The following is a 22,952-nucleotide window of genomic DNA, read 5'->3' as shown; positions in this document are numbered from 1 at the left end:
CACATAGTATATGTCATTTTATTAAATTTTGCTCGAAGAAAAATCATAGTTCTCTATGGAAATCAAAAAGCCAATAATTTCGCAATGCAAGAAACAAATAGATTAAGTTTTCGCCATTTTGTTATATTCGCTAGCGGATAAGATATTTATAAAAGAATGCTTTGCCAATTAATGTCATGAGAAATAGAGCAACAATCCCATAGATTTAAAATTACAAATGGAAAGCTTGTCTGCCAAACATGTCAAATTTTCAATATGGTCACAATAATTTTGTCACATATTATTATATATTCGCCTGTATACCGAATATATGAAATTGAATATAGTCGACTATAGTGAGATCTGTAACAGAAGTATTATTTTTGGTTATGATGATTAAACACTATTGGGTACCATTGAGGAATGGAACACTGAAGATGAAATTAAGATTTAGCCGTATACATTTCAGGAAAATCAAGATGATATAGGGGACTGTAGGAAGAGATGCAGCGGAGTGCTATGAGTGATAGTGATTTTATTCGAAAATAGTAAATAAATTTGTTTGTCTTTAACAAAATTTGTTTCATTATCAAGATTTTTACCCATTTATGAGGAAACCACCCAAATAAAAACCCTCTTATTTCTCAAGTTATATATTGCTAAAACTTATAAAAATCACATAACATAGTTATAATAACAAACTTGTACTTTTTTTGATCGGAAGTTGCAAACCGAAAACCGGTGCAGCGTCACGACGGAAAATAAAACAACGCTTAAATACAACATTCAGAATTTTTTGAATGGTATATGATGTATACAAAAAATTGTATTATTCCATACCGTGTATTTTTTTTCATAAGTCCGTTCTGCTCCTGTACTATCGATATTTTTAATATATGTCAATTTTGTTTCATTACATTGTAGATGAATCCGTCATAAACATGGCGTTTATTTTCATTAGCAGAATAGACTTAAAAAAATGTATTAAATACGCTTACTACTGTTATTAAACAGGTGTGAGCATTTAACTAAATATTTTAGTATAAATCTATAGCCTCTTGAATTCTTTGTATAAAAATAATTTGAAAGATTTCCCAATACTATATTACGATATTATACAGCCACCTACACCCTATGAGTAGTACAAATATCAATATTAAGAGAAAATTCTCGGAGATATTGATATTTGTGCGTCTACTTAGGTGTTGTAATTTTGTGAGATAAAAGTATTGCATAAAAGTAAATGATATTTTAAATTCATAATTTTCATTTTTATAGTGATTTCTCACTTTTTAATTGCTACTTGTTCACTTATTTTTCGACTCGAGAATTGAACGTTCACTGCCCAGTCGTTGGTAACTATTCACATAACGACGCGGCAGATAATATTTGTACCAAAAGCAGTAATGAAGAGAAGTAGCAGTTGTGACGTCTAAAATTGTTATTGCATATGTTCACAAATCTCTTGTGCTATTTGTGAAATAGGCAGTTATAATTTCGCTCTCCATAGATAGGGACTAAAAGTAGCACTGTATAGGTTTTATCGGAAGGGTTCTTAACATATCCTCTTTTACAGTAGAACTCTACTCAGCTGATTCCTTTTAATACTGGTCTATGTGGAATGTTTATTCTATATATCTAAGTGATTTGAAGTTACAAATACAGTTGCCACTCAATTCCCAGGTCTTTCTATTTCCTACAATAAAATATTTACAAACACATCTTGGTATCGACGGTAACAATTAGTTAACAAAATGACTATGTATTATCTGTCTATATTTACAAAGTGTCATGGTTGGTACCTTCTTTAGTCCCATCCGTGGTGTTCATGGTGTATCGGTACCCATACTTTCTGCCACACCGGTTTCCATACCTTCTTCCAAGCTGGGACCTCGATGGTCTTCCACACGGGCACCTGAATTTGTTTCCATTTCTCTACCCAGATTTTCTTTTGTACAGGTACCCATATTTCTTTCTTGACGGTTTTCCAAATTTGTACTTTTTCCTCTACCCACTCTTGTTTCTTCTCTGTTGCCCACGCTTGTTTCTTTTCGGTCCTCCAGATTTGTTTCCATTCTTCCTTCCATTCCAGTTTCTTTTCAGTTACCCATTCTTGTTTGTGCTCGGTCTTCCATACTTTCTTCCATACTGGCTTCCAGATCATCTTCTTTCTCCAGAGATCATGGCTGGTGTATTCCCATCCGTGATCGTCTTTTCCCAAATATTTCTCTCCGGGTACGCCTTCCTTAACCCAAGCTGGTACGTAGTTCTGTTTCCACTCTGGGACCTGTATGGTTTTCGTTACTGGGACTTGAATACTCTTCCAAACTGGTTTCCAGACTTTCTTCCAATCCGGAACTTGGACTTCTTTCCATATTGGAACTTGAACTTCCTTCCAGATTGGTTTCTGCACTACTTTCCAAGCTGGAACTTTTTCCTCTTTCCACTGTGGAATTTGTTCTGTTTTCCATGCTGGTACCTTCTCCTTTTTCCATTCTGTTTTCCATATTAGTTTTTTGTCCGTTTTCCAGATCTGTTTCCACTCCTCTTTCCAGACGAGTTTTTTCTTCCAAACTCCTTCTGGGGGTGAGTGCCAACCTCCTGGGGACCTCTTCTCTCTGGACAAAGCGGTGTCTACATCTTTGATGGGTACAGCAAGTGATGCTGCTATTGACAGCACCACCCACAGCTGAAAAAATCAATATTTAATTAATAAAAATGCATTGAATAATTAAATAAAATATAGGAAATATACATTTATAAAAAGTATAATTAATAAAATAAATTTCTTTAACGTAAAATATACTTTTTTTCTAATTTTATAAGCCAATGTGAAACGATTCGAAATAAAAATAAGTTTATAATCACATTTAAGACAATTTACATTTCTAAAATTAAACTGGACATATATGTATACATGTATTGACCGTACAGTTGATTACTATACTAATAAACCGTATTTGCTTATTTAATTTACGTGTAGCTTTACCAGTTTAAACCCGTGGTAAAGTCTAGCCAAATACAAAGAATAAGAAGATCTAATACGTGAATAAAATTTAAGAACTTACTACACTTTCAGTGTAGTGTTGGTTGTCAATCTAACTTTAAAAATCACGGTAATCAGTTTCTATTTTATTACTTTATAAAAATAATTTTATTAATCTGACAACATGCTAATATTTTTAGAAAAGTGTATAAATATAAATACAGAATTTATTCTGCACATAGGTAGAATACTGTCTGCCAGTAACATTCTTTTCGTCTAAAACTCTATTTAAGATTAATCAAAAATATATTTTAAAATATATAATTAATTAATACAATAAATAAGATTATTATCTTATATATGACAAGACAGAGCACTTTCTTTAACTTAACTTTTCTATATATATCGATTAACTATTTGTAATGAACAGCTTAATGAAGTGTATCCTAGATACCTCAAATATAAGCTTTGACTATATTCAAATATACGCAGAAAAATACAAATTTTCCATTCTAATTATGTATCATACAAAAATGCAGTTTTATTACTATCTTTGTTTCTGGCGCTCATTGCAGCCACTATGGTAAAATGACCGGGACTTTCTGACTGGGACGGGACTGTGAATTTCTATACTACATTTCATTATAATTGGTTCAACCGTTGAAGTGTCAACGGAAAACAGGCAATAGCATTTTAATAATATATATATATCTATATTAATAATCTTGGTCAAAGTATATATGTAGATATTAATAAAGCAAGTGTAAACTTATATGTACATTATAAAATTGTTTTGAATAGCATGTTAATATATGATTGAGTAATTAATTGACAAAATTATACGAATAATGCGACATATAAAGCTCAATTATGCCTATAATATATTAAACATGACATTATAAGGTCATCTACATTATATATAGGGTTAATCACAAACGGTGACCAAGCCGAAAGTTATTCTACTAGTACTTATAAAAGTGAATAACATTCTCAAATTGAAAATCTAGAAATACTTTCTTAAAATTTTCATGAAGTATGAAAAGTTTAAATATATTATCTCAGACTCTCATTTATTTGGTGTCTCAGTTTTATAAATACTGTCCCTGAATTCCGGCTTGATACTCTTTACGACCAACCCCTTATATCTCATAGAAATAGAACGCGCGCGTAAACTATACTTTGTCGCACTATTCGCGCACTTTGCCACTTAACACGCTAGAATAAAAGCACTACTATATTTTTAAATAAACCACAAATGGTCACTTTTTTCACAATTTTTTTTTATTTTATTTATATACACAAAACAATCCAAATGACCCACCGTTGAGGTCAGCGTTCTCATTTTGACTCGGTGTCCGCCGCCACGACTGGTTCAGATGTGTGAGCGCAGGCTTTTTATCATTGCGCCCCTCTACGGCGGGACTTGGTAGACGTGACGCGTTTTCCCAACATGTCATCGTGACCGGAGATGAGACGGTTTTTCTGAAGTATTCCATCTAATGTATGGCTGACTTAGTAGGTAATAAAATTACCTGGATGCCATCACGCAGGTTACATAATACTACCTGAGTGACCGGGTAGTGCTCGGATCATATTCTTATCTGTAGCTATATACAAATGTATTTAGAGTGATGTCGATTATTGTAAGTACAAATTAAAATTAATAACAACATCGGATGTTTAGGAAACGAGCTTGTAAATATGCTGTCAATATCAACAACAACCTCACCAATTTAAGTATTGAACCAAGAAATAAGTGACATAACCTCAATTAGTTTTTGGTACTACTTTTTTCAAATCCTTAGTAAATATTACTATACAAGTACTTATGTTATTTTATGAAATAAAAATGTTTTCTATAATAATGTTGACTTCACCTAAAAGTACGAAGAGAAGGGGCTGTTAATAACAGGAATACTTGGACTTAGTGTCGGCATACCGTCATTCAGATTTGGTTCCGATAGAATCATGAAGGACGTGTTCACCACTATTACCAAGTAATGCAATTTTGAACTCACACTTTCATAATGTACAGACAGGATCATCATTGCAACATAATATTATAATAAATAAATAAATAACACAGTGCTATCTAGTCCCACGGTAAGCAGGTCTTGTGGTATGGGTACTAAACAACTAGTATAAATACTTAGACATTTTTCGTAAATACATACGTAATATACATAGACAACATCCAGACCGATACAAATTATCATACTCATGAATAAAAATGTTTGCACCGTGCGAGGAATCAAACCCGCGACCATCGAAGATAGACAAGACCAAGGAGTCCGTCGACTTTTGACCGTCTACTCATCCTTTCATAATATACAGACAGGATCATCATTGCACCATAATATAATATTCAGGTATAACCGGCGTGAACTATCAATCAGTGTTTATTCAATCCAACACCACCATTAAGTTGTAATTCGATGTTTATACGTTACGCAACACATCTTACTCGTAACATTACCGAATTTCTAATTAGAAAACTTATAGATTGAAAATCTCTTTAACTTCTTTAGAAGGTTGTAGAAATATGCATTATAGTTAACTTAATGATAATATTTGAAGAACAGTACTTTTACTACTCTTGTATATAAAATTCTCGTGTCACAGGTTTCGTGTTTATATTTCTTTGAACGGCTTGACCGATTTTGATGAAATTTTATATATATATTCAGTAGGTCTGTGAATAGGTGCATAACTAATTTTTATATCCCTAAGTGTTGGCTCACCTCAAACAATGAGTTTTTTTATATTTATTTTTTAACATGTGGCTTTAAAAAGTACATACTGACTTAAATTTTCACCCTTCTACCACCAATCCCTATTTTTAATAGCAATATTAGTACTTAAATTTGTATGGCAAAACAACGTTTGACGGGACCGCTAGTATTAATACATAAATGCTTGTTTTCTAAACTGTATTACGATTAAATAGTCGACAAACGTGTCAAATCCGCCATATGTGCCTTTATTTGTGTATATGTGCATTGAAGTTAATAAATACATAATGTAGTGTAATTATAGGATAGGAGAAATCTTCCGGAATAGCAACGCGTTAGTGGAAAGTACTCGTATCATGGGCGTCATATGATCACGTGGTTTTTGTGGTGATGTGTATGTAAGTGTTAAGTGATATCTGACGGTAAGTGGTAGCCGTTGCATATTACATGGACAGTATCAAGAATACTTCATCCTTTTTTTTTACACTGTTATGGAGGCAAACAAACAATCAAACGGCCCATCCACCCTCAACTGGCTCACGGTAAATGTTTACCAATGACTATGAACGCATGAGACACCAGGGTTGTTACGTGATGATAATGCCTTATGTAATACCCGTGGTACGGTGGTACTCCATTTTTGTTACCATTCTGGAGGACTATGATATCATACATCGTGTACTGTAATTTAATTTTGTAATTAGAGGATTATTAATAAAGTAATTTCAGATGCCTACCAGATATTATTGAATTAATTGCATACCATTGTCTTGGCAGAACACGCATGTTCATTAATTTTAATTATCATCTTTGCGCTGTGTTTTTAGTAAATAAATTATTACTACATATATAATGATAATAATAATTCATTATATATGTAGTAATAATTTTTGTTAAGCAGGTATACCTGCCTTATTACTCATGTAGACTTGGTTATGGTGAACTATAATTATGTCTGTCCAGTCTGTCATACTCGTAAACATTCTATTCAAGTTACTGAACTTGACTGCTGAAACTATTATACGTTTATTTACTTTAAATTAATAACATATCCTGATGGTTACTATATCAACACTGAACTTGTGCTTTAATATGTAGTAAGATCAAAGTTTCCTGGCAATTATTTTTTGTTCAAACTATTGAACTTACTGTAGACTTGAATTGTAATACGAGTGTGTAATATTCTTATAAGAGTAAATATATTTGATTTGATTAAAATAAGTAGAATTGTGCCTTTACCAGATTTTCCGATGTCCACATCGGAAAATCTACCATTATCAAAATCCAGGAACAACATTTAGAATGCTTATTTTATTTAATATTCACTTTCTATGATCTACATTGATTTGAATAATAATAATAATCTCAAGACAATTCACACAGCGCCATCTAGACCTAAGTTAAGCTAGCTAAAGCTTATGTTATGGGTATTACATAACTGAAAATACATAGATATTTTTATATAGTGAACACCCAAGCCAATATAAGCAGTCATAGTTATAAATACAAAAGTTAGTGCCGTGCGAGGAATCGAACCCATCGTAAGTAAGGCGGTGTACTAAACCGCTAGGCAACAGTGGCCGTCAAATTGAATGCAATTGATTAATGATTTACTGAGTAATGTTGCATCCTAGCATCTTTACATAGTGTAAAACAACGTCGCCGCCGATGTCTGTTCACTTATATCTTTTAAAAGACAATACAATGGATTTTAATGCAATTTTCAGCCGTAATTTAAAGAATTATAATGCATTCGTGAGATGCCGTTATGGCTTGCTATTATATTATAAATACTTCGATGAGTTTGTTATGCTTTCAAGCCTAAACCGCAAAATCATATATTATAAAGATTTTTTTGTTTGAGTTATGTGAATAATGAGTAAATTCATGTAATATTCTTGCTATTTTAGGAAATAAAAGGCTTTTTTATTTTATCTATTTATACGGCTACTCTCTAGCGAATTCCTTATACCTGGAGTTCGGGATGAGAAAAGGAGTAAGTATTGTATAATTTTTAAAATTTTGTTTTGCAAAGGACGTAAGTCTTACAAAGTTACAAAATAAAATGTATTTGGTTATTTCTATCAGTTTTTAAACGGGACTAGACTACGCTATGAGTTCTATCCAGGGTTCTTACTAATCATTATATCCCATGTAAATTCGAAGTCGAGAGCAAAAGCTTGTATTCATAAATAATGAAATTGTCATGATATATAAATAAATAATTGTTACTCGATTGATTGGAAAGTGCAACACCGAACTTTTTTGGCACTTATTGGTTGAGAGCGGAAACTGCTTACCGAATTAAATAAATGACCGTTGAAAAAGAATTTTATTTCGGAGTATTTGTTTAGCCCTTGAATGTTGCTGTAATAAACATATTGCGTAATACCTATATAAGAACTGAAGTGGTAGATACGAATGGTACGGTAAATGGATAATTAGTAGGCAGAATGGAGGTATGAATAATTATTTAATACAACTTTATAAAAATAACATATATGGTATAATACATCCTGATAAATATATTTGAAAGTGAGAGATAAATGTAGAATAATGGAAGAGGTATGTTGTAAAAGATATATTGGCGGTCCTTAGTTACTGCGTGCCACTTTGGGAGTCGTGGGTGATCATGTCTTTATGTGTATCAGTACTTTATTGTTACTTAAACTCTATGTTTGACTCATAATGATAATATCTGATAAACATAATAATAAATAAAGGTTTTTGTTTTTATTTATCATTTAATTTGTCGTTACTTATCATGTTTTTTAGTGTTCTCAATATTTTTATTATTTCACTACACTAACTTAAAAGAAGTTAAGTGGTAAGTGTTACCTTACTATGTTAATAGATCATAGAAGAAGACGTCTAATCTGAATTCTCTTACGCTAAGAGTTAAAACAGATTTAACCTACGTATAGGTCAGACTAATTGATAATAGAAATACAGATTCAGTTTTTGTTTCATTTGTCACTATTGTTATCAGTCCCAGTGTTGGAAGTAAAAACTTCTAAATAGTACCAATGAAGTATGTGTAAAGTGAACATTCCAAAAAATAAAAATCACTGCCTAAGCATTTTATTTCAACGAAATCCTCATTTATCTTTATGCTATTAGTACGTACGGTCATTTTTCTGAGAAGTATAAGTATACGAGTATAATTGCTTAACTGCTTAACTCAATTCCTTAAAACACAATATTTTTAGTTTAAAAATATTTCGAAATATCCTGAATGTAATAGGTACTAAGCTTTTACCTTTTTGTATGTGATTTCCGTCAAGATAGATTTGCCGTTACCACACGACTTATGACACGCCAGACGCTAACACCAAATACTAAGTGAACAGCGCTTCATTTGTCAAAGTCTAGTGAATAGGAACATTTACACTTACCAGATATACTAGCTATATAGTATTGTCGACCGACCTCTGTAAATTCTACAGGTTTATATTTATTTTGCATGCATATAAAATATTTCACTAACATATCAATGTATCGAAAATATCATATATGTTCAGTATCCCAGTAATATTTTTACTATTCATCACTTGTTTTGTAATAGCTACTTGCTGACATTATTGTCTTCACATATAATAAATCCGTAAAATCGTGATGAGGCAAAAACTGTTCTTCTAGTTATGTGTTTTGTAAACGGCAAATCACCTGGAGGCACTAGAATGAAATTTTCACAAAATATGTTGTTCAATATGATAAAACAGGATTAAACAAATACAACAAGGTGGTAAAGGTATAGTATAGTATATAACTAGCTATAATGAGAATGAGAAATACAACCCGTAAAAAAGAGAATTAGTTATTTTGTATTTTCAGTAATTGAATGACAATTTAGTTAGTATTGTTGTATTTCGTTTGATTACTATTTTACAAATTTTCTTGCGTCCGTATTTGCGGATTATTCATATAAAATATTGTTGTGACTACGCGTGTACATACATCACTTGTCCTGTACTTTCATTGCCGAAAAACGGCCTGCAATCAACAAAGCTTTGTAACGTTTCAACGTTTGTAACGTTGCTGTTCTGGGGCTAAAATAGTTTAACCTAAAATACCCACTTAGACGACTTTTACAATTTTATAAAATTGTATTAATATTAGTATACATAGTTACAATTATGGTGCCGCTGCGGTCTCTTCGCTTATATCTTTTAAATTATGCAGCGGATTTTAATGTAGTTTTCGACAATAGATAGAGCGATTCAAGAGGAAAGTTGTATAAAACATGCGTTTGTAGTATAAAACAAAGGGACTCTTGACGACACTGACGATATGTCTTTGTAATGTATTTGACTTCGCTAAATCGCTAATTAGCTTAACGAAATTGTCAACTACCTGTACTACTAAAATCGATTATATTTAATTCTATAAAATTATAATTCTATAGTATTACAATTTTCAATTACTTATATCAAAATTGCAAAATATTAATACAAAATATAATGGTAAACACTATTGTGTATTCGAACTATTTCTGTAGTAGCCGCGGGTGGCCAGTTTTATACCATTTTTATGCCACCATTACGCATAACATTAAAATAAAAATGACAATTTATATAACATGGCGCCAGCGGCGTATTTTAACGTGTTCATGGTCTCATTTATTGACATTAAAAACTAAATTATTTATATTAAATAAAAACCGATTACATTGACCCAATGGCATATGGTAATTCAAATAAGATTTTTTAAAGATAAAAAATTAATATATAATATTTTGCCGAATTTGTAAATTTTTATGGGAATATATTTATTTATTGAGTAATCTTAGATATTCATTTAATTATTATAATGAGAATATTTTAATTAGATCTACATAATGTCTATTGCCATAGTAATTATATTCCATATATAAGGATTTCGTTAAAAAATCTAAATGTATTATTCTGGACTCAGGCATGATGTATGGCGAACCAACATTAAAAGATACATAATTAACATCTTGCTTAAAATCGCTCAATAAATCTATACAATCGTTAATTAATGTATAAAGGCTTTAATTTGCATTAATTGGAAATAAAATGTCGAGTTAATAATTGATTAACGAGAAATGCAATTCATATTGGTATTTAATGGGATAAAGCATTATAAGGTATTATTATATAATCGTAAGTACTGTATTTTACCATATTTTAAACATAGAGCGAATGTACCTACGAGTAAAGGTTATTTGCAACAAATTGTTAGAATGTGAGTTTGTATATGCACACTATTCAATTAAAATGAAAAGTATTATGAGATAAATTAGATGTCACACTAATAATATAAATGTAAAGTTGTGTAACTATCTGTCATTTTTGGCAATAAACGACTGAACCAATCATAACAAAACTTGACTTAAGTATATAATTAATTATAAAATTAAAATATATTTATTATAACATTTTGCAAAATTATTTTATAAAATGTACCCTACTCGTGTGTCGTTAATAATCTAGAATATTTAGTCAATTATGAGACTAAATGAAAGTAATATGAATATGCAGCTAAGTAAATAGGATTTTCTCTTATATGAGTAGTTATAAAATATCTGTCAGTCCTCTGGTCGAATTCTGTAGAATAGAATAGAATAGAAAATCATTTATTCAAATAAACTTACATTGAAGCACTTTTGAATAGTCATCACATTTTTTAATCTACCGCTCATTCGGAAAGCTGTCTCATTACAAGAAGGACAAATAAGAAATTTGCGTGTTGTTCTTTTAAATAATTTTATTCTTACTTTACATTTTTAAGTTTCAGTGTGTGAATACAAACTACCACAATTAGCACTAATTCTGTGAGGATAGAATGTAGTTTTTATGGTCAGAAAATGGTGCGTAAATAAAATCGACAGTATTTGTATGTGGTACTGTTGCAGTAAAATATTAACCCACAATAACTGAATTTTGTGTTCTCTTTTTGGGCATTATTTGTTTTTCTATTTCGCCATCCATATCCATTAGGTTTAATAATTGTTGTTAATCTATGTTTCAATAATTTATCACTTTAATACTGAGTCATATGAAAATGATAATGTTATAGAATTTTACATTGAAATAATATCATTTATATGTTATGTTTGGATTAAGATAGCATTCGGCACTCTCACCCTTAAAGGGTCCGGTGAAGCAAAGGCCTGATTCAGTGTATAGCATTACAATAGTTTAAAAAATTGCTGGAGTATATAAACAACAAAAATAGCCCTGTTGGTTTTCTAAAATGAACTAAGATATATATATCTTATATATTTTGTAGGGCATTTTGGCCAGTTTCACAAATACGTATCTACTACATATATTTTTTGATCGATTTGAGAAAGCTGTTTTGTTTGTTCGCCCTGTTTTATGCAATCTCATAATACGTAACTTTATAATTGCAAGCTTATATTATTACTTTATTTACGACATGTAGAAAATAAACACATATCTATTGTGTTGTGTAATTCATGAATTATACATGATTATTGTATAATATTTCGTCATTAACATGCAAATTTACGATATTGACCTCCTTATTATTATTAAAAATAATATTTATATTGCTTATGCAGTTTAAGGGCAAGTTCAAAACATGTATATATAAATTATGTACATCTTAGTTTACAGATAGTAAGTTAGAGGAGAAGTAAGCACGGTTGTTACGGTTCTTTGATTGTAGATGAATTCAATTGAAAAAGAAAGTGGGACAATATTATATATATTAGATATGTATAATTTTGTATTACATATTTTAATGTTATGCGTTAGAATGTTGTAAATGTTTCTATTGACACTCATCATCGCAAACAGGTCCCAATTTACTTTTTTCAGCACAACACTGAAATTCCGTGATTGAATCTTGATGTTTTAAGTATTAAACTTTTTTTTTAATACTTGCATTGCAACACAATACAAAAAATGACGGAATTAGATATGTTTACATTTTTAATTCTTCCACCGGCAGCTAAGTGCTATATTTTCGTAGGCACAATTAAGTATGCGAACAGTAAACATATTATACAAGTATTTCAAATTATGTTTTTAAGTATGTCGCGATAATTGTGATCGTAATTAGTCTACAATTTACATAATAAATTCAGAAATATTAATATAAGGATTGCAACTGATTTTGGTTATTAAGTCTGGATTTGCTATCGTATAACACCATTAGGATGATTCGTGGTCGTAATAAATTAAATATCGGAGGAAAAATTTATCAATATTAATATTTTACATCCGGCAACCTTACAAACGCAATATCTAGGACCCATCCCGCACAAAACAGAAAGAATTCTTGTTAAAATTATTGTATTGAGTTACACATGCACATTTAATGGGATTAACATATTATATTAATAACATATATATAACATATTATAGCATAACAGTATTTTATTTTAAAAGATCAATAATATATATATTTTATATAGAGTTAGAATGAAAGTTTAAATATATTAGGACTTAACCTTCGTGGTCTAGCGGCTTAGCACACCGCTTTCGATGGTCGCGGGTTCGATTTGCTCGTATAGTGCAAACATTTTATAATAATATAATATAACATAATTTTTGTGGAGAAAACGTAATATATTATTATTATTTTGTATCCATTTGTATGATTGTTTGTATCGGTCTGGTTGTTTTCTATGTATATTATGTATGTATTTAAAAAAAATGTAAGAATTTATATCAGTTGTGTTGTAGCACCTATAAAACAAGGTCTGCTTACCGTGGGTCCAAATGGCGCTGTGTCAATTGTCCAGGATTTTTTATTTACTATTTATTAATTATATATTAGAATGCTCGCATTAGAGAAACTTGGTTAATTATGAAACATATATTTTTAATTTTGTTATAATAACAGTACACTGACATAGTACTATTAGTCACATGGCTAATTATGAGGAAAAGTTAACAAAGTCAAATAAATACAATATCCAAAGTCTTTACACAATAATTTTGTTTAAAACTTATATGTAAACAAAATTTAATTAATGTTTTATTCAAAACATGCAAATTTTATTGCTGGGTGCGTCACAACACTAGACTATCTTTCAGCTAACGTGTGTGTCATATTGCTTAATTTGCATTTTAAGGTTAAACGTTAAAACAGTCTGTTACTTTTGTATCAATAATAATAGTTCGGTATATATGTATATATAAATTATTCGTTACATCCTTATTTTCTTATTTACTTACAATATTTTATTATTAACAGCAAATTATTCATGAATATGTTAATAATAAATGGAAAATAATACACCGTGGAAAGTTATGTGACACTTCAGATATGGTATAATTCTCTACTAGTTCAGATGGCACAATTATAAAACACAATCTAAGATTGCAATAAAATTATTATTATTTCCTATGTATTCATGAATTAAAACTACATTCTACATTCCCATTACTACTACATTCAGATTGTATGATAAAATTATCAAAGATCCATATACTTGATAGTTTTCTAATACATACTGAACCAATATAACAAGGTTATATCAAGCTATATTAATGAAAAGTTTCATCAAAATTCGTTCAATAGTTTTTGAGGGAGAGAATAAAAAATATCCATCCATCCATCTACCTACCTACTATATATATATATATTCAAATAATTATTACAAATCAGTTGATACGATTGCTCTTCTTAGACAACTTCATTGTTAATCTGCGCGAGTGCACTCGTTGCCAAACTAAATGCATTATAAAAGTATGATATAAGCACGTGGCTATGACAAAACCTTTCCACAATAGATACCCAGATACATTTATGGCCCATTTGTAACAAATTTCAAAATTACGTTACATGTCCACCAGTACATAACTAGGGGTCAATATGATTGTAATTGTTTGAAACATATTGAATGATGTATATCCCAGTAAGATTGTGAACTTCTTCAGTTTAAAATCTGTCTTGCGAGATAGTAAACCCTCAATCAATTGTGAACTACATAAAACGATAGGGATAGTAATAAAAAAATATGCATTAAAAATACATAAAGTGAATAAAAAAACATTACACACATTATCATGTATTTGACACACACACGAATGTAGGTATACTCTTTTGTTTATTCTTAACGTCTGTGATTAAATTGAGAATATATTAGTACGAGTATTATATCTCTTTAATATTAACTGTCTGCAGTCTTACTGAATGTCAAACATGACAATTATTAAAATTACTAATGGTCGAATTTCTAATGAGAAAGAAGTTACGATATAAGTACTTAAAATGACAAATCTTATTTCTACGAGTACGTTTTGTAAAAGGTTCGACGCTATGATTATAACATAATGCTGCCTGTATGTTAGTTTTCACCATTAATTGTGCTGTTAAGCAACTTGTTTGCATGCTATTTGCATTTGGGTGCACCTACGATGGTAAGGAAGTGACTCGTAAATCAGTAAAGTATAGCATAATTTTGGTTAGTAATTCTTCAATTTTGCAAAAATTTAAATAACCAGTTTATCTAACTTTCTCTAAGTATCATGATATAATGATATATAATAACATTAGGTATATAAATGGTGTGAGTAAGTATTGTATTATTATTTTGTGAAGATGAAATTTATATAATAATTATTAAATAAAAGTAATCTATTTTAATAACTTAATCAATTTTGGTACTTAAAAAAAGCAAATAATATATATATTTTTTATTTCCATTTTCCAATTTTCCATTTAGTAAACCATCTATGTCAATTTTCTACAGACTTGTTCTATTTTTCTTTCATTCTTCCTTTCTCTTGTACACTTCTCTCCTTTTCACATACCGTTTCACTTCACGTAACAATCGCAGGTGTAGCATTTTTTTTATTATTTTAAAGTGTGGGTTATATGCAAAATAATAAACTACTATCATTTCCCACTGAGCTGCAGTGACCCGACCCCTGAGGCCGCAATGCCGTAACGCCACCACGTGAGAAATTTAGCATTACAAATCGGACATTATAAAGTTGCATGATTTAGCGTTTATTAGATTATGCATGTGTTGTCTGTAAAAGCTTGCCAGTCTCTCGGCATCATTATCTTTGCTTTGTTAGACTATATGGGGTCAACACAGTAGGCATATTTTTCTCTTACATATTAAATTGTATTCTAACTTACGTAAAACTTCAATCCAATATAAGGTCTGAAAAGGCAAATTATGCAAGCTTATAATAGAATTAGGCACTACACAATCTGTGTAACTACTAGATAGCATACCGCCGATGGTGCCAGATTCGATTTTCATAAAGTCCAATCATTTTCGTATTAGTTTGATGTCTAGTTTTGCAGTAGATGTGTTATAGAGTGGATACCACGAATTGGCAAACGTAGCGTAGGACGCCCCGCAACAAGACGGAGCGACGATATACACAGGATTGTGTGTAAAAAGAGCTAGCTTTTCTTATGCACACCATCATTTTAAACTTACTGTGTATAACATATTGTATGTCTTTAAAATACAATTATACCTAAAAAATAACTTTCCTGTATAGGAAATTGTACTTGTTATGTTTAAACAAACCCTAGAAATATTAATTGATATGAAGTAATAATAGTTTATACAAAAGTGTACCTAATATATCTGTTCAAGTTTACTACAAGGTTGAAATAGGTACTATCAAGTAATAGGTAAACTCATACATCAATATTCGAGCAGGAGAAATTACGAATTTCATTGCTTTCGCATTAACTGATGCCAACGTCAGATGGCGTTGTACAAAACTGAAACTCGGTATATTTTCAGTTTGCGTGAAACATATAATACAATCCAATTTTACATCATGTACAGTATTAAATTATACCAAGCGGATCTATTTAAATTTTTGTAATTCGGCTTATTTATTAGTCGAATTCTATTGTACTTGTTATTACTCTAGGTATATACTATATACACAAATAAGTATATGTAGAGGTTTTCCAGTTATATTAATTGTGCCCACGTGTAAATGTGTTTGGTATTCTCTTACTTACACTAAGGTATATTTCGACTATCAAAAAACAAAATGGAGGTACTTGACATGCTAGTATACACCATATTCTAATGAGCTAGGTATTGAGACCCATCTGATCCGGAAGACTTATATAAAATACGTTTTGTTTAAACAGTTACTATAAATATTAAGTACATTACATCAAACTATAAGCTCTCAATATAACTTAGTGAAACATTAAATAATCAATTTATTTATACAAATTGAATTACTATGTCTCTTAGCCACGTTATAAGCTGACTGCGAATTAATCGATTTAATTTTTCTTATAATATAAAAGTTCGACAAGACAAAGTCTGTCGGATTATATAGGCTGAAAAAAAATTAAAGTAATATATTTTTATAACTCAAAGGTTTTTGAATTAAAAGCCTGCCTTTTGCTTTGCAAATTCTTTTAAAGTAAGCTTAGATATAGAAATTAATGTTTATTAATATTTAAGCTCACGTGAAGATAAAGATAATATAAATAGAAATAATCTTTATTCAGATAAACATAATATACACATTTTGGAAAAGTGTATATTTTTTTTATTCTACAACTTCAGCTAACATACTAGGTTTATTATAATATTTAAAAAAGTAAGCATATTATTTCAGTTTGTCACTGATATTTAATGAATAAAGTCTTCTTATCCTCATAATATACTAGTATTAAATAGATATAAAATTTAAAATCTTAAGTAACCTGCGATTGAAAATAATATAAATTACTAACCTATGAACCATCTACATATGGAATTATCTAGATGAGAAAGATCTCAATTCCGTTAGCTTTCAAACAAAAACTACCGCATCACAATCGGATCATTTCTTTAAGAGCTACGATGCCTATGTACAGGTACACTGACACGTTCAACAAACAAAATCTCTCTTCTTTTTATACCGGGAAGTAAAAATAAGTCCTGAGCTTCCTCCTCCTCCTTCTCCAATGTCCATGTATAGCTACAACATTTATTTATATTATACTGTTTTATTTGTGAATAAATTAAATATTTTTCTAACTTTTGAAGCCTTTCTTTATTTAATTATGCAACTTGAGGACTTCTATTTGGAAATACATATTATTTAGTATTGATAAATTATTCAAATTAGCTAATATTACATTACGAATTGTTTTAAATTGAATGTCAATGTAATGTAAGTACATACGAAAAATCGCGAGTTTTGTAGTGTTAGTTGCTGTTTTATGACAAATCGGTAGCTTGTACAAATGTTTTAATGGTTAAAATACACATCGAATATTTATCAACTTTCTACTGACTATAAATACACCATATTTATATAGTAATAGAGTGCAAAATTCTAACACCAATTGTTTGTTAGCCAAACCTTGGCCTAAATGACAGCACAAGATCCTGTTTAACTGAATGACATTTGAAATCTAAGCAAAGTATTAATTGGTAAAAGGCAATGAAGGTCATAGTGAAGAGGCTCTCACTGAAAGATTCTGCGCGTAATCACGTATATTATTATTTTATGTCTCAGTATCAAAAGGAGTGTAAAAAAAGTCACTAAACTGTCAATCATGCTGACATATTATTTTAACAGTCTTCATATAGTATTCCGTAATGTACTTTACCTGTTATTCAATGTATTTAATTAATTAATTAATATTTTAATAGTATATATAGGAATAGAAAAGTTTATAACAAATAAGTTAATTAATAAAGGTGACTCGATTTTTTAAGGATTCGAAAGGAAAATATTTTAGTAGGACGTTAATATAAACCAAGAAATTAAAATAAACTATGAAATTCATCATTTTTGTGTTCTCAAAATTGTTATCACTTTCGGTCACTTATGATTTAAATTTTTTATTACTATCCCCACGTCTTGTTCAGCTAATTATTTCGGTTGAGAAGAACTGACAAGAAATGAGGTGGTACAAGTGGTACATTTATTTACGTTATTATGTTATTTATTAAAATATAGATCCAAAATATCTTTTGGCGTCTTAATTTGTTGTAGAGTTTTCCATAAAAGAATTACGCTTATCTAAAAGCACTATGATAAGAAAACATCTAATATTCATCATTAATACAACAAACTACGTGTTGTGACCAATTTGTACGGTTTCACTGTAACGATAACTTATGTATTTCCTTACGATAAATGTAATGTTTCCAAGCTCTACATTTTTATTTAAAAACAGCAAAAATAAATGAAGTACTGGTATGATACATGATGTATGTATGTATATGTACCACACCACACACCTCCTTACTTCCGATGATAGCGGGATTGATTTATCGTATGGAACACACTTTTGAGTATATAATTACGATACAATGTATTTAGTACCATCTACTAGCATGTAATTAGACTTAACTAAATACCATTGTGAAAATTGTCCCGAGCTACCATTAGTATTGTTAATTATATATTTTTAATACCATTAATGTAGACATTGCCAATCTTATGACACGCGCATTCTTAACACCTTCACTGTAAATTTTTAAAGTTCCTAATTACAAACAGTTAAAGTGGGAGGTATATTTGCTAACGGCCGGCTCGACACTATCACTTAAATTCTCTCATTGACATTATGTCGACACCTGGCGTTACTCGACTTATGTTTGTTTATGCTGAACACATTAGCGCGCACATGCGAAATGTTTACTGACTTCCACAACCCAAACATACATACATACATCAATTTGCTTTATCAATAAAACATTCAAACAATGCTTTATTTCTAGAAATTGTATGTAGATTTTTCATAAAATGTACGTAATTCAGCGGTAATTATGACTGCCAAAGCAAAAAAATATATTAACAGTTTGCTTTGTCCATCTCTGCAGTGGCGCCGAGGCGGCATCACATTAGGCAACCAAAGATTTACTTAGGTAGCCCGTGTATTTATTTTTTATAAAACATGTATATTTTCATAACATTTACATATCTAACAGACATCTACGAATATAGTCCAGACAATAATAGACAGATAAAAAGCTTTATATTTCGAATTTTTACTTTATTTACAATACTGTTCTGCAAAACTTTTGTCAGGGTTTGTCTGCAGACATATAGTTCTCTCTTACCTACGTACTAAATAGGTACATATTTATATATATTATTTTAGACAGTATTTTAACGCACACATAATATAGTATTCCGTTTTACAATATTTATATGTACAGAGTATTATATTCAATTTGGAAAATATTTTTTATGTATGTTAAGTAATTAAATTTATACAATAAACAATATATTATATAGATTCTAAAAAAGCATGCTATTGTATTAATCGATTTCAGCAAGTATCGCCAATTGACTTACAAGTTAAGCACATTAACATTACAAACGCTTGCGTTTCATTACTTAGCATAACTTACTTAACTATTACATACTTTATGCATCGTGTTGTCGATCAGAATTAAGTAACATTCCAGTAAGTCTCCAATGTGCAATAAGAACTATATCATCAATGATCGCCATTGTACCCTTTGTATATTTATGAATACCTACGCAAGTTCGTCTATATGGAATTTGTAAGCAAAGACAAGAAGTTCAATCACGTTTTACATTTTTTTTTATGTAAATGAAAATTGATGGCCTTACTGATGATAATAGCACCTGATGGTAGAAAGTCGTACATGGACAGCACTACAAATATCTCGTTATACGAAGCCCGTGATACTACTTACGCGTTGACATTTTGGAGAACTAACATGTCATGTCTCTTAACATGGTATTTCACTGCCTGATCTCATTCTTCAACGGAAACATAGTTACAAAGCACGAATATACCTCGATAAAATGTGATGCTGACATACTGGATTGAAGGAACTATAAATTTCGAAATGGGCTATACAGTTGTGGATGTATTTCTATATCTGTAGTTAGACTGTAAAAAGTTGTAAACAGTCACCTTAGTCTCACATTTTTTAAATTTAAGGAAATCCGTCATGGAGATCCCGGGCGGATCTTCTCCGTCTAGCTCAACTTCGACAAATTGGGTCGGCAGAGATAACAATTTCGCGGTCTCTCTCTGTCGCCTCCTTTCTGGCCATCACCGACTTGCAGTATGCGACGACGAATATGTTACCTTTTATGTTTTATATATCTTTTAGTCCAAATAGACGTTATTTTATAATACGTTGGTGGCAAAATGGTCATCTGATGATATACGGCTACCGTAGTCTGTGACCGGGCGAAATTTTGGTCTCGATCGGTCAAGCCGTTTCGGAAGAGTATTAAAGTTACTAAAGATTTGCATTCGTTAATCATCTCTCAGATCGCGCCGAGCTTCACGCTCCGCTCAATAATGTGTACAATTTTAAACAACCATAAAAAAAGTTTAAAACCTTGTCAAAAAGTGCCTTATAATTGATATTATTGGAGGATTTTCCATGAATAACTTTTTTTAACATTTACAATGAACTACGTTATTCTATATCCTGTTCGTAATTAAAACAATATTACATAAAACTTAGACTTATTTGATAACTTATGCTCTAAGTTTTATATATTAACTTTCAATAGTTCCCAGGTAACATCCGAGTGTGAGAATATTTATTCTACGTGGTCGTATTGTTTATAACTGTATATCAAAATTAACATTATCTTAAAGTATAATAATAATTAATACGTCTGTTATCCGAAATGAGGTAATCAGACATAGTGTCATCTGTCAATAAAAAGGTAACAGCAAGCAGAGGTATCAGTATGCTCAGTCGGTACCTATATTGAAAATACAATGTACCTACCGCCGTCTCTTAGACTACTTTAGTTTGTTACCAGTGTTACCATCACCGGAGCGTCAGTCAAAAGCCTGACGCTCCGGTGATGTTATGATAAAAATGATTAACAAAGATTTTGAGTCGAGTGGCCTTTCAGTGTAAGCTGGGTCATTATCAACTAGGCCTCGACGACTCTCTCCCATTAATGACCGAGATATTTTGCAAGACAAAAAAGATTCGATTTACTATGAAAATTCATAAGAATATAACAATCCGAAATATAATGCAATACGCTTCTTACTACATATTCATACAAAATTAAAACATTCGTATCAATAATTTAGTCATACAATGCAGATATGACGCCACTAATAATTGAGTCCCCTCATCGGAACGTACTATAATCATCGAATTTCACATGATTTCATCCGACGATGGAAAAAAACCGGGTCAGATGAGATGTAGTTAATAAAAATAATCATTTTGTATTTAGCAATCGGCGTTACGTAACAGACATAGTCGTGAACTATGTGCTTGTTTGGCTATTGAAATAATTGTACAGGTCAGCCACAGCAGTAATTAAACTTACATATACTTTTAAGTAACATAAAGTAATCTTAGACGTCAATGTTTGCACGAATTTCAGGTTCATGAATCAGGAAATGCTATATAAAATTTAGAAAATTAATTTCAAATATTTTTGGTAAAAATAAATAAAACAAATAGAAATATAATGTAAACTTGATATATGTTAGCACATTTGAATTAACATTTTCTTTATATTATTATACACATATATATATAACATTACTCATTCGAAAAACTGATGTACTCATAGATACGAGGAATGAGCAAAAAATGAAAGAAACAAAGCCTAATAATGGTTTTTAAATAAATGTTGATCTATTACAAATATATAACACAAAAACTTAGTAATTAATGCTACTTGAGGGAAAGTAATGTACCAATGTAAATGACGTCCCACCTGGAAACTATCGTAGTTAGGTGCCGGCCAGTCATGATAATAATAACTGAACTGAATTAATACTCATTCTCTCATATTTTGTAGTGGATCCACTAATTATGATAGGAATATTATGCTACCTAAGTAATGTCCTGTCGGAGTATGCCGTTAGTGCAAGTACGTCAATTATTCTATTTATGATATATTAAAACATATAGGTACTTATTTTTTCTTTATCCGATAACAGATTTACATGCTTTTCACGCCAGCTAGTCATGCTTTTTTATTTATACATCGTTACAAAAAAGCATTTGGGCCATCTGATAATAAACGGTTACAATAGTTTGTTTATGAATAAAACACCAGGGATCTTTAGTGGGTGTTGCTGATCTTTAAGAAATCTGAATGTACCACATACCTTAATTACCTTGTCTAAGACCATGTTGTAGAGAATATCTCGGAGGTAGTTCATTCACAATCCGATGCGTGGTAATAAATATCTCTCTGAAATTCCTCTGTACTGATCACTTATGTTCCAAATTAAATCAAGTGCTATGGAAGAAATTAACTCTAGACTAGATATTATATGTCTAATAGTTACTTATTGCCTTCTATGTCTAATGTTATATGGCAAAATTGCACGAAAAT

At 30.5% G+C, this 22,952-nt stretch overlaps 1 protein-coding gene across 1 annotated transcript; it reads right to left on the bottom strand.

Annotated features, from left to right (window-relative positions):
- Positions 1-1,522: 1,522 nt before the first annotated feature.
- Positions 1,523-4,327, bottom strand: LOC131849253 (golgin subfamily A member 6-like protein 25). The gene is made up of 2 exons (XM_059199286.1): positions 4,287-4,327; positions 1,523-2,668 (listed from the first exon to the last, which is right to left on the bottom strand). Exons 1-2 carry the CDS (start codon positions 4,305-4,307, stop codon positions 1,787-1,789), a joined length of 903 nt encoding a protein of 300 aa, XP_059055269.1. The 5' UTR covers positions 4,308-4,327; the 3' UTR covers positions 1,523-1,786.
- Between the last annotated feature and the right edge of the window lie 18,625 nt (positions 4,328-22,952).

Source organism: Achroia grisella, unplaced genomic scaffold (assembly GCF_030625045.1).
Source record: "Achroia grisella isolate CSIRO2021 unplaced genomic scaffold, CSIRO_AGI_Agris_v1 utg640, whole genome shotgun sequence".
Classification (NCBI taxonomy): Eukaryota; Metazoa; Arthropoda; class Insecta; order Lepidoptera; family Pyralidae; genus Achroia; species Achroia grisella.
Note: the sequence above shows the minus strand (reverse complement) of the source record. Positions and strands in the feature narration are given on the sequence as shown.

Coding starts and splice junctions, on each gene's coding strand:
- LOC131849253 (XM_059199286.1), bottom strand. CDS start 4,307: ATGAGAACGCTGACCTCAACG. Junction 2,669..4,286: donor TGAGAACGCTGACCTCAACG/GTGGGTCATTTG, acceptor TGATTTTTTCAG/CTGTGGGTGGTGCTGTCAAT.